This window comes from Drosophila persimilis, unplaced genomic scaffold (assembly GCF_003286085.1).
Source record: "Drosophila persimilis strain 14011-0111.01,24,50 unplaced genomic scaffold, DperRS2 tig00000676-arrow-arrow-pilon, whole genome shotgun sequence".
NCBI classification, from domain to species: Eukaryota; Metazoa; Arthropoda; class Insecta; order Diptera; family Drosophilidae; genus Drosophila; species Drosophila persimilis.
The window spans coordinates 1,553,169-1,565,403 of NW_020825332.1; the positions used below are offsets into that span (position 1 = coordinate 1,553,169).

General features: G+C 51.0%; 3 protein-coding genes across 3 annotated transcripts; all 3 read right to left on the reverse strand.

Moving 5' to 3' along the window:
- Positions 1–333: 333 nt before the first annotated feature.
- On the reverse strand, positions 334–1,929 carry LOC6599744 (mediator of RNA polymerase II transcription subunit 13). The gene has a single exon (XM_002024778.1). It carries the CDS (start codon positions 1,927–1,929, stop codon positions 334–336), a length of 1,596 nt encoding a protein of 531 aa, XP_002024814.1.
- Positions 1,930–4,163: 2,234 nt separating this feature from the next.
- Positions 4,164–6,449, reverse strand: LOC6599743 (neurotrophin 1). Its single transcript, XM_026991605.1, has 6 exons — positions 6,328–6,449; positions 6,119–6,268; positions 5,332–6,053; positions 5,002–5,153; positions 4,550–4,798; positions 4,164–4,208 (listed from the first exon to the last, which is right to left on the reverse strand). The coding sequence occupies exons 1-6, from the start codon at positions 6,447–6,449 to the stop codon at positions 4,164–4,166; spliced, it is 1,440 nt and encodes a 479-aa protein (XP_026847406.1).
- A 258-nt stretch (positions 6,450–6,707) lies between these two features.
- On the reverse strand, positions 6,708–8,153 carry LOC6599742 (neurotrophin 1). Its single transcript, XM_002024776.2, has 2 exons — positions 7,700–8,153; positions 6,708–7,628 (listed from the first exon to the last, which is right to left on the reverse strand). The coding sequence occupies exons 1-2, from the start codon at positions 8,135–8,137 to the stop codon at positions 6,708–6,710; spliced, it is 1,359 nt and encodes a 452-aa protein (XP_002024812.2). The 5' UTR covers positions 8,138–8,153.
- Between the last annotated feature and the right edge of the window lie 4,082 nt (positions 8,154–12,235).

Genomic DNA, 12,235 nt, shown 5'->3' on the forward strand with positions numbered 1-12,235 from the left:
AGACAATGCGTTTCGCACGTTGGCGGGTCTTAAGCGGGGTGGCCCCAGCGGGGCTGGCTAATTGCCAGTTTGGGCCTTATCTAAATTGCCGCATTAGCCAAGAACTTGTGACTGCCGGCTGGGCCCTCAATGTAATTAGTTGAATTAAATGCTTGGCTGGCCAGCAAGAATCCCATAGCCCAGAGATCCCAGCGAACCCAGCAATCCCAGAGATCGTGGCATTGAAAGAGCTGCGGTGCCAAAGGTCTGGGGAAAGGTTCTCTCTTTATTTCATCTAACTTACAAATAGATAAATAAATTACATACAAAAAAAATGGGGAAACAGGGATTATATTACTCCAGATCCAGGGTGGACACACTGCCATCGGCCTTGGGCATGTCGGGAAAGCGGTGGAAGAGCGTCGATGAGGGCTTCGTTTCGCTGTCCAGCCGCGTCTCATAGATCTTACCCTCCTGGTTGATCAAATACCAGCTGGGCGTGGGCGTGGCCCACTCCAGCTCCTCTCGATTCAGACCCGTTATGGGCGCCACTGTGGGCAGTCTCTTGGACAGCTCGTCCAGGTCCTTGAGGTACACATCCAAAGCGCGATAGTCCGTGTTGTTCTGCACTTCGTGGGGGGCGATGAACTGGGGCGGTGCTGCCCCAAGGAGATCTTGCTCCTGCCACAGATGACGTATATTTGTCATAATATCCGCATAAAGTATGGAATCATCGCTTCGGGCCACCGATCCACCATCATTGCGGTTGTTATTTGGTGATTTACGTGAATTTCGCAGGCGACTGGCCAACGGAGTTGCGGAAGTCGTTGAAGTGGCAGTGCCACTCAATGCTGCTGCTGCCACTGCCGCTGCTGCTACTGATTTGCCTGTAGTTTTTGTAGTGGGTATTACTTGTGTTGTTGTTGTTGTTGGTGGTTGCGCTGTTGTTGTTGTTGTTGTCGTTGTTGATGTTGCCTCATTGCGGAAGTTGCGACGCCTCTCCCTCAGTCTCTCCCTCTGCCTTTCCACTGCTTTGGGTGGCTTGAACAGCCTTTGGCGACGTCGTCGACTGTCGCAGCTAGTTGTGGCATTACCGTTGCACGCCGGTGACTTCTTCACCTCATTGGGCGCCTCCGGCTCCGGCTTCGCCTGCCCCTCGTCGTCGGGCAGGTACAGCGTGGCATTCCTCAGCAGATCCCCAATGTGCGCCACCAACTTCAGACCCTGCTGCACACCGTAGGCGCCGTCGGCCTTGCTCCTTGTGTTGGTCTCCCGCTTCATGCGCTTCTGCCGCTTGTGCTCCTGCTGGTTCCGACTGAGTACCGCTCGCAGGCGCTGCTGCTGGCCCCGCTGGTAGAGCTGCTGCTCCAGGGATTTCTGGGCGATCAGAGTGTGCGACTGCCGCTGGATGTGGCGCTGTCGGACCAGCGGCAGCTTCTGTCGCTGGCGATGCAGCAAACGTTCGGTCTTCCTCACTGAGGCCAGTATCTCCATGGGAAGTTGTAGGTTATTGCTGTTGCTGTTGCCGGCCAGGGGCATGTTCTGGGTCTCCTGGGTGAGGAGGTCGCCTGGGCGCGGCTGGAGCTGTGGCTGGGGCTGGGGAGGCGTTCGATTGGTGCTAAGTTTGCGTGGCTGCTCCCAGACGACAGCGGGACCCAGGGGCTGCCGCTGGCGGAGACGCTTCAACTGCTGGAAGTGCTGCGGCGGCTCAATGATCCTGATCACATCTCCCGCATCGTCATCCACATAGCCTGGATGTCGGACGATGTCCTGCAGGTGCGAGGGTACCCGCTTCTCCGGCTGCTTGGGCTCTGGCTTGGACACACGATACACGGGTGGACTCGAGGTGTTGTTGCTGGGGACGAGTACTTCCCTGAGCACGGGGATGGTCTCCACCTTAATGCCATGACTGAGCTCTAGAGCCAACAGCAGCAACAGTATTTTCCCCATGGAGCCTGACCTTGTCACTAACCAGCTAGTGACCACTTGTTGCTTGCCACTTTTACTCTCACTCATTCAAGGCCAAAGCGAAGCGCGATTTTTACCACTGGCAAACTTTTCACTTTTCCCGAACGGCGGCTGCTCCACAACTGTGCAGAAATTGTGCTATCATTGGGCCTTTATAAAATTTCCTCCTCGGCGTTTTTCCAATTTTCCAGTTTGATTGGTCCGAAGCCTTTCTTCTCGTTTCTCCTACTCTCCCCCAGCAGAGGCAGTGGCAGTGGCAGCGGCAGTGGCCGAGGCCAGGCAGCAGGCGGCAGCATGACGAGATGTCTTTGAAGTCGTCATCGTCATCGCCATCGTCTTCGTCATCGCTCGGCTCGGCTGCTGCAAATGAAAGCGAAACTGGCAACACGGCCGAAGTGACGTTGAAACCCGCAACACACAATCGCGAGTTGCAAGTTGCAAGTTGCAACGTTCAATGTTATAACTGGTCAAAGTCGAAGTCACAATCGAATCGAAGTCTGGAGCCTGGAGCCAGTTCGTTTCGCTTTAGAAACCCACTTTGCATATGCGCACCGCACCACTCTCGGCGGTGGTTCGGTTTGGCACATTTCAGCCACCAGGTCTGCCGCCCTCCCTGCCTCCCCAACCTCCCCGTCCTCCCCCCTTCCGGTTGTCTTTCTGGGGTTTGCAACTTTCTGACTCCACACGCTATGCGACACACACAAACTAGTTTCGTATCGCATCTGCAAGTGATTTTATTTTCTCGGAGCTCGTATCTCATTAGCGGTCGCCGCTTGACCCTCAACTTGAACTTCGCCAGAGCCCCATAAATAGACAAGTATTTGTGTCAGCCTAGGCGAACGGCGAAACCGAATGAAATAAATCGCCATTTGGTACACATTTATTAGGGTTAATATCATATACGTAGTTCGCAGAGAAAATGAAATATATCATCTTGGAGAAGACTTAAACGTTAGAGATGATAAAACATGAATATCTGTGGCAAAAAGAGCTGAGAAAGGTTGCTTAAAAAACAGTCTGGGTTCATGAAATTGTTTTGCTAGGACTTTCCTCTATTGGTCAACTTATCTGATAGATAATTGAACATTTGAAAAATTTCAAATCCTATGAAATTAAACTTAAGCCTATGCTACGCTCAGACTTTTACGTGTCGAAGGTTTGGAGACCCCCTAGCCTAGCTCCCTTACCTATTATTATTTATGACTAATATTTGTGTGCTTAAGTGATTTTGGACCAAAATTAGTTTGTAATCCTCATTTTTAGAATTTGAAATATACCACTAACATAAAAAAACCCGATCTGGTGAGTTGTCTACTTTCATAAATTTTCCTCGGCTTTTGCAAAGCCAACACACAAAGCAATTAATAGATTGATTAGATAATATTCTAATCTTTTAATGTGATTTGTTATTCGTGTCGATGCAATGGCTATACCAGAAGAAAAATAGAGACAAACTTGAAGTTTTCCACCATTTTTAATGATTCTTCAAGTTTTGGCTTTTTTAAATTTATTTTTTTGTATTTTATGGTCCTATTTTTAGACTTCAGTTCTTCAGTGAAATTATTTTCCAAGAAAATAAGTTACTAATCATTAAAATTGTTGAAATATTGAGAAAGTTACAAGTTTTTTACTAAATCAATCCTATTTCATAATACTTTAGGGAATGCTCGTTTTGAGATTTTGGAAAAAAAAATCACCTTTAATTTGATTTTAATCTCCAATTTAAATTATTATTAATTTTGAATTTAGTTCTTGCTTTTTCCAAGTCTTTTATTTTCCGAAAGAGTTCCATAGCAGCTAGCCTTTAAGCGCAAGCTCCAAATCGTTAGTTCAAAAAGCAACCGCTACTAACTGCTAGGGGCGCCACCGCATAAAAGGGGAGGAGAACAGCGGAATCGAACGATTAACTGCGAATCGCAGACAGAATGGGTATTCAAAGAATTTAATCTATTTAAAAGGTATATACATTTCTTCCGTTACTCTTTCCACATCCCACACAAACACAAAAAAACATTCCCAAAAATTCAATAAATTATATTTTATTGCTAAAACTCTTGCGACGATCCCCGAAAATAGGTCTTTCTTCCTCTTTTTTTCACTACACACTACAAAATAAATAAATAAATAGATAAACATAGATGGTTAAACATTAGAAGGGGGGGTGGCATGGGGGGAGTGGAGATTAGACAACTACTTGATTATGCTCTTCCTGGAGCCTAGGAGAAGGGCAAGAGAGCGGCAGACGAGCACACGGTTCGGCGCTGTTAATACGTTAGAGGAGGGGTAGTGGGATTTCGAGTTGGAGGCAGGGGCGGAATCATGCGACTTATGTATACTAGGGCGCCACAACCATGGGCTGCCAGGCATTGTCATTGGCAAAGCCCTGCCGGCCGCCACCCAAACCAGCACCAGCACCACCGAGACCACCCACCACGCCACCAGCGCCACCAGCGCCACCAGCACCACCAGCACCAAAGCCCATGCGACGCTCATGGGAGGTTGTGGGAATCGGAATGGGATGCTGAAAGACTCCAGTGGCCATGCCAGTGCCAGTGCCTGTGCCCATGCCGATGCCGATGCCCATGCCCGCAGCTGGACGGACACGCTGCTCCATCAGACGTGACTCCTCCATATCGTAGTCTCCTAGTCCTAATCCTAATCCTCCGGGAGTCACTGCCAATGTCTGCTCTGCCCTCCTGCTGCTCTTCTCGAAGAAGTCTATGATGGGATGGTAGTTGTAGTTGATGCGCTTGGTGCCGTTACTTGGCCCAGCCGAGGCACCATCGACGCTGCTGCTACTCCCGCCGCTGCTCGTGTAAATGGAGTTCACATGGTAGACGGAGGCCGGCGGCTGTGGTAGTGGCGTCGACTGATGTTGCTGCTGGTGGCCCTGCTGTTGCCGTTGCTGTTGCTGTTGCTGTTGCTGCTGCTGTGTGGTGCGCTCGGTCGGAAGAGGCGACGCTGGCTGGCTGGCTGCCACTGAGATTGGGATTGGTGCGACTGCCAGGGGCGTGGTCGCTGGGGGTGCATAGAAGCGGGGTCGCGACTTCCCACCACTGCCACCGCCCCCGCCCCCACCGAGGTGGTGGTTACGCTGGTTGAAGGCAGGCTGAGATGTCGCAGCTGTTGAGGATGCAGCAGGGAATGCTGCGGCGGCTGCGGCGGCTGCTTGATGGGCATGGGTGGCATGATGGGCACTGGAGCCACTGGAATGGGAGCCGATGATGGCAGCGGTTCCTGTTCGGGCTGGTAGGCTTGTGGTCTGTGGTAAGCGAAGCCGGACTCCTCCAGCGGACGATGCAGATGATGCAGATGATGATGCTGCTGCTGAAGTTGCGGCGGTTGCGGCGGCTGCTGTGTTGGGGTGGGTGGAGGTATAAATACGCTTGCGATTGATGGGCAGACGCTGGATGGGCTTCTCCCCAGCACTGAGCACTGGGCCAGCAAATGGGTTTACGTTTACCTCTTGGTCGGTGTGCATCTCACTTGGCGCCAAATCCAAGTCCACTCGCGCCTCATTCTGCTGCTGCTGCTGCTGCTGCTGATGCTGATGCGGCCGGCGTCGGCTCACCTGGCTGTAATATTTCTTCGAGCTAGCACCGGCTCCACCCTTGTGGTTGTGGTGGCTACTCTTGTAGCCACTGCCAATGCCACCGTACCGTTGATCCTCCTCGACATCGTCATCGGGCGGACTCAGATACGGGCCCACGCTGGTCGAGGCGCGCATCTTCTTGCTGCCGGCATACAGTTCGTTGGTGTCGCGCCCGTTGAAGGTCGGATAGCGCAGGCCCAGACCCAGCTCATCCTCCTCGCTGTCGTCGGCATAGTCCAGGTCCTCCTCATTGATGGTGCTGTAGCCATTCGAGCCGACACTCTCCGGCTTAAAGTTGGCCAGCGGCGAGTAGTCCTTGGCCTGGATGGAGGACAGCGGCGGGAACTGCTGACGATAGCCATCCACCTGGCAGGAGCAGCAGGTGGGCACCTTGAAGATGTCCACATGCAGGCCCCGCACCTTGTCCCAGCTGAGCAGGCGATGGTAGTTGTAGACCTGCGAACAGTGCGAGCGGTATGTCTGCGCCAAGTACGAGCAGCTCTCCCCAGGATTGCTGCAGGGAGAAGAGTGTTGAGATGGGAGTCTCCACTGATACATACACAGTTCCTTCCAGCTTACCTGCACTTCTCCAGTCTCAGTGTTTGGGTGTGCTGGCCCGTGTTCACGATGTACTTCCACTCCCCGGAAGCGGACTTGGCCTTCTGCGGTCGGGCATAACGCACCACGCTCAGGCACATGCCGCCGGCACTGTTGCCCTCGTCCTCCCGCCTGTTCGGAGACCAGAAAGAGATTAATACCATTAGAGAGCTCTCGGAGACGCCACTTACCGCTTCTTCGTGAGGCTGAAGTCATCGAAATCCTCGCTAAACTCCAGATTGTTGTTGGGTTTGTCGTAGAACTCGGCCAGAAGAGCGGACATGGCGTTCTTGTGCCGCCGTATGCTGCCCATGATCTGTTCGCTGTTGGAATTTTTGGTTTTTTATAAGAATTTATCTGCAGATACCATCGAACCGACCCGCACCGAACCGTAACCGTAAACGTAAACGTAAGCATAAGTGCATAAGGGATCATATTCAGGCGTGGGGGGAGTTCCATAAATTATTGTTTTTATTTTGTTTTAGACTAAAATATTCACTAAACTAAAGACTAAGAGTAGGACCTTGACCAGGATCGGCACCGAGCACCAACTAGCTACAGGGATCGGATCTTACAGCGGATAGTCATCGGTGCGGATGCACATGTTGCTGGTGAAGCGTTCGCATTTCCGTTGCGCCACCGCCGGCGGCACCACCAGTGGCTTGTGGGAGCTGGCCGAGGTCTTGGGCCTGCCCCGAGACCCGCTCTGTACCCTCTTTCGTTTGACGGGCGCCGCCGACTTCTGGCCAGGATGTGGCCGCTTGCCCAGACGGTACCGCGGACCGGCAATCAGTTCTTCTGGATTCGGCAGTGGCTCCTCCGGCAACGGCTCCTCGGCACTGTTTCGCTGCAGATCCAAGCGCTCGTCGGCGTTCAGGGGAATCACGTCCGTGCCATTGAGACCGGCAAACGCGAGATCCTCGATCTCCACGTAGGACTGATTATTGGCGCCGCTGCTGGGCTGCTGAAAGGAGGTCGTGTTCAGGCGGATGGTGCGTCCTGCTATGCCCCCCAGGAGCTGTTGCTCTGTCACCGAAATGGGCACGGAGCGGGTCAGTTTGTGGACAAACTCATTGGCCGATCGTCGCACCCTGCTCCTTGCATCCTTGCTCGAGGAGTTCCTCTTCATGTCCGCCGACTGCAGGGCCTCATTGATCATCTGCGGATCGAGCACATCGGATTGCATCTCTTCGAAGAAGTCCTCCAAAGAGGCGGCATCCTCTGTGGGTGCGGCACTGACATCGATGGTGCCCACATGATCATCCTGCTCGGACTCCTCCACCGTCAGCTGATCCTGCCTGCGCTTCAGCGGGGACTCCTCCACAGTCAGCTGATCCTGCTTGCGCTTCACTGGAGCCGTATGAAGGAGTGCTGCCGAAGCCAGGTCGGAGCCCAGATTGAGATACTTGCGGGTGGAGCTCTTCACCAGATTGGCCAGATCGTAGACAATGGGCAGAATGAGCTTCTTGTCATTGCCAAACATCATGCGGACCTTCAAAGATAAACGAAAGCAGAGATGGTAGAGGGGGACTTTCATGGGGAATGGGGAAGCGGTTTACCAACCTGTTCTAATCTCAGATCGTGTCCCTGTTTGGCATTCATCTGGGCCGAGATGAGAGCCGAGAGAGCCAATCGCTGCTGGGAGGAGAGCACCCGGAGAATGGGCATCACCTCGACGAACTTCTGGCGCAGACCCTCGTCGGTGAGGGCTTTCGACAGGGCATTCCGCAGCACCTTTTCGCGCCAGTCGAACTGTGGGATCTGCCTCTCTGGCTCCGGCTCGTCCAGATCCACACTGAAGTCCAGCATATTCGACTCTAGCTTCTGTTCGGCCTGCTGCTCCTCCAAGTCGTCCAGCTGCCAGTCGTCCGTGATGGAGGGGTCCTTGGCATCCGCAAAGTCAAAGTCCAGCAGCTCGTCATCGCTGTGGACGAGGTCCAGGTAGAGCACACAATAGAGCAGGGCCCAGAAGAGGCAGCCAAAGGCGCGGCCAGCTTTCATTTTTATTTATTTATGTTTTTTTTTCGTGCCTCTGTGGCTCTGCGGCTTTTGTTTCACTCGAATGCCAAACTGAAAAGCAAACGAAAGTTAATGCCGGGGCGGCGGTCAGTTGCTGTTATTAAGGCACATTTAATTTCCCAAAAACAAAAACAACAACAACAACAAATGACAGTTGGTTAATTGTTTATTTATGAACGCCCAGCTCCAACGCCACTCACACGCTTTCAAAATCCACCTCAAGTTATTCTTAGAGTTTTGTGCTTTTGTGTTTTTGTTTTGTTAGAAATGTTGGCTTTTTGTTGTTGCTGGTTTGGCTTTCCTTTGAAAGTAAAAGTCATTAACATGAGCATAAAAGACTATTATAGATGGAGGGGGAGGGGGAGGGGAGGACAAGCCATCATCGTCTTGGCCTGGCTATTACAGCAGCCTGACTCTCTGACTCTCTGACTCTTTAGCTATGGCCATGGCTTTTAGGTAATCGCACACACTCAGTCATCATCATCTCATCGCTCACTTCGAGACACATTTGCTGACTGCCCAACAAGGCGTGAAGCACCTGGAACCACCTCTATAACTGTTGCTCCGGTTGTTGCCACTGATGTTTTCAGCCGCGAGAGGGCAGGGGGCGGTTTATGACTCGTCTTTTGCGGTAATAAGCCACGCTAAAAGGTCGTGTGATTGATATGTTGTGTTGAGGGGGGCTTCATCATTTGAATAAAGACATTTCCCTTAACATGTAAGCTTGAGCTTGTGCTTTAGTTTTCTCTTCTTGTCTCAATGCAAATATCTACGATGGAAAGTCTTTCTTCTTTCCATAGGCCATAGCTGACTACTCCCAAGCGGAAAAACGGTCTTCCAGCTCCTGCAGCTGCATCGATGGCTGCTGGATAGATGCTGGAGGTGCTGTGACCTTTTGTGCAGATGAAAAGTGAAAATTCGGCACTGCCAATGCCACTGCCACTGCCACAACCGCAGCAGTTGACAGTTTAGAAAAGGCAGCCAAGGCCAGACCACAGCCAGCATTTGGAAACTTGTGACGGCAGACGTGGGTTAAAAGATTGGCGAGAGATTCGTTTGTTTTTCAGGCTTTGTCTGGGCCCAAGATGCAGGCACCCAAGCACCCAAGCAGCCAGGAGGCAGGCAGTCAAGCCAAACAAATAATTGAATGAAATGATGCGCAAAACTTGTGGCACGAACGTGAGGATGCTGCCGTTTAATTTATTTCGCACACCTGCACAGAGAAGGCCCATCATCGGGCGCTCTGCTAATGGAGGAGGCGCGCGCGAGGAGGCGAGCGAGCGCTTCTGGTTTTCGGTGTACAGCCTTTGCATACGGCCCATGGCTGGGAAAGTGCTGCGATGCGATAAATCAAATTAAGCCAATAAGTCGCCGCTTTGTTCCCATATATGTACGATGTGTACGAACAAATGGCGGCCATTATTTCGCCGTTCCCAGGCATCGCATCCCAGCAATTTGGCGTGGGTGCTTCTTCGCCAAGAAAGTAAGTACAAATTGTAAATGCCAATGGAATGGCAGCTTCAATGGGAATTAGCTAAGAGTGGGAGTTGAAGATGAAGATGCTGCTGCGGCTGCTGCGGCTGTTGGGGCTGGTGCAGCTGCAACTCGTACGTTGCATGCCATTTCTCTTCTGCGAATTCTTTGGGCCACATTAATTAGGCTGTAATTTGCGTGCGTTTGCTCAGACAAACGAAACGGGGCCAGAAAGCAGCCACAGAAAGAGTAAGCCACAACAAAAATTGAAGAAAACGAATTAAAGCGCAGCAAATGGCAGGCAGAAGCAACGCAAGAAAGTCGTCGCACTGACAATCTCCAAGAGAATCCTACACTAAGCAGACTCTAAGCAGAACTAGGTGCTAACCGACTAACCTAGTAAGCGAACCCGCTGAACCACTAACCAGAGACGCGTCGGGCCACCGCCAACCGAACACCGCCAACGAAGCCAATCAAGAATCAATATCTACTGCGATCTGATCTGTCATCACAATCGAAACCGATTTGGCGGGGCCCTAAACGAAAGACTTAAGACACAAACCTCAGCGGCAGGCACACGTACACGCACGCGCACACGCACACAGTCACTCCCATTAATAAACACACACGCACACACCATACGCCTTAAACAGCTCGGTCGGACTGACACAATTTCCTCGGGCGTAAAGAATAAAAAGAATTCAAATTTTTGTGCGTCGCTGGTCGGTCGGTCTGTGGAGTGTTTTTTTTTTTGTATTTTTACCATTTAGAAAGTTGTTTCCATTTCACATATTTGGCTAAAACACACACACACATACGCACAAAAAGAAAATAATAAAAAAAAGAAATAAACGTATTTTAAAATTCGAATTTCGATTTTGTTCCGTTTTCTTCTCTTTTCGATTTTATGATTAATTTATAAAGCAAGAGACTGAGCCTCAAGAAATCACCTCAGATTGGGTCCACTCCTGTTCTGGTCCACTCTCTGCCGCCTCACACTGCTCTGATCGCCTCCGATTCTCCTGCTGCTATTTCCTGTTGCAAGCGCCAGAACCACTGTTTTTACTCCACTTAAAAAAAAATAATTTTCACTTTTCTATGGATTTGCTCTTCCGTTTCGCTGATTTTCGGTTCGAATGCTGCTGATTTTTTTCACACTTTTCACAGGCGCCTTAATTAACAGATTTTCTACTTTGCCACACTTCTTGACGGCTGATGTCTGATGGCTGCTCGGCATTCACCTTCTTCGCTTGGGCTGGTTTACGGCCTGGCCTGCTTCTTCCGCTTGCTATGTCTTAGCGCTTTCAACACTCGCCGCAGACTGATATTGCTGACTGCTGCCTGCTGCCTGCCTCAGCTGCGGCTTTCTGCTGCTGCTGCTGCTGTTGCTGCTTCTGCTGCTGCCTCTTCTGTGCTGCTGCCTCGCTTCTGCTGCTGCTGGCCATGCTGCCAGCTCTGTGAACGTTCTGGACCGGGACAGGGACGTGTTTTGTGCATTGAAAATGTCTTTCGGCTAATTGCTTTTCTTTCTGCAGGTTCGCAGCAGTTCATTGAACCGTTAGCTGGCTTCGATTTGCATTTCTCTGGCATAGGTGCGGGTATTATGCGGAAACTAAACCGATCCATCAGGTAGCCAAATACTCACTCGCCAAGTTCGTGTCTTAAGTCATTTGTTTTATTTTTGGCAAACCATTCGGAGTGGGTCAGGAAGCAAATGGCCGTAAACGGAAGCAGGCAAAAATTTATGTATTTAAACGGCTTTCTATTGGCTTCATTAGCCGTGGCCAAAACATTTTGGCCACTTCACGGAGCAGCCCACTAAACCGTCCGGGGGTCAAGGAAAATTAATTTCACAGCCAACGGCAGGCAGGCAGGCAGGCACTTTCGTTTTCCAAAAGCTCTCGGCCCTCGATGGCAGCTTTGGGCAGGCTGTTAGCGCCTCCGCCTTTTGGTCAGAGGCGCCACAGCTTGCACAGTGGCACAAGCACACACGAAACATTAAAGGAGAATGTGAAAACAAAAGAAAACTGGGCAAACATTTCCTACGGAGATTGTATGCCACTGTCCTTTCTGCCACTGCCACTGCGGCCAGTGCCTCTGCGTCAAGTAATGGCCATTGTCGTTTCGCTGTTGTGCGCTTTATTGTTATTTCTTCATCATTGGTTTAAAGTTATTAACCATCCAGCAGCAACGTGCTGCAGGGCAGGCAGGTTCCAACTGTGGCACTTTCAATTGCCACTTTGTGGAGAGCATTTTCTTCACACTTTCGTTGGTAATCACAGCGCCAAAACGGCTTTGGCTTTGGCTCGGATTTTCATTTCACACGCAATGCGTTCCAGTCTTAAACGCATTTTATCTTAATGTCCATTTGGAGGCATTACCGCATCGTTGGCCGTGTGCTTTATTGCAGCGTCATCAATCAGTCGACTGGGGGGGGGCCGGTCCGCGTCCAAACTGTCGCTTCCAGCTGCACCCAGCCTCCACTTCTCCCCACTCACCGTTTTTGCATACGAGCATAGATCTTTCCGCCATCGGCTCCGACCGCATGCATTTGGCTAATTTGCACATTACATTTTTTATTTTTATTTCCCCTGCGCTGTAGGTGTT

Bases quoted from the DNA above. Each gene is read 5' to 3' on its own strand.
- LOC6599742 (XM_002024776.2), bottom strand. From the start codon at position 8,137: ATGAAAGCTGGCCGCGCCTTTGGCTGCCTCTTCTGGGCCCTGCTCTAT. The intron at 7,629-7,699 runs GTTGGTAAACCG...TTATCTTTGAAG, and splicing joins ACGATCTGAGATTAGAACAG to GTCCGCATGATGTTTGGCAA.
- LOC6599743 (XM_026991605.1), bottom strand. From the start codon at position 6,449: ATGGGCAGCATACGGCGGCACAAGAACGCCATGTCCGCTCTTCTGGCC. The intron at 6,054-6,118 runs GTAAGCTGGAAG...TTCTCCCTGCAG, and splicing joins CTGAGACTGGAGAAGTGCAG to CAATCCTGGGGAGAGCTGCT. The intron at 4,799-5,001 runs GTGGGAAGTCGC...CCACTACCACAG, and splicing joins GGGCGGGGGCGGTGGCAGTG to CCGCCGGCCTCCGTCTACCA.
- LOC6599744 (XM_002024778.1), bottom strand. From the start codon at position 1,929: ATGGGGAAAATACTGTTGCTGCTGTTGGCTCTAGAGCTCAGTCATGGC.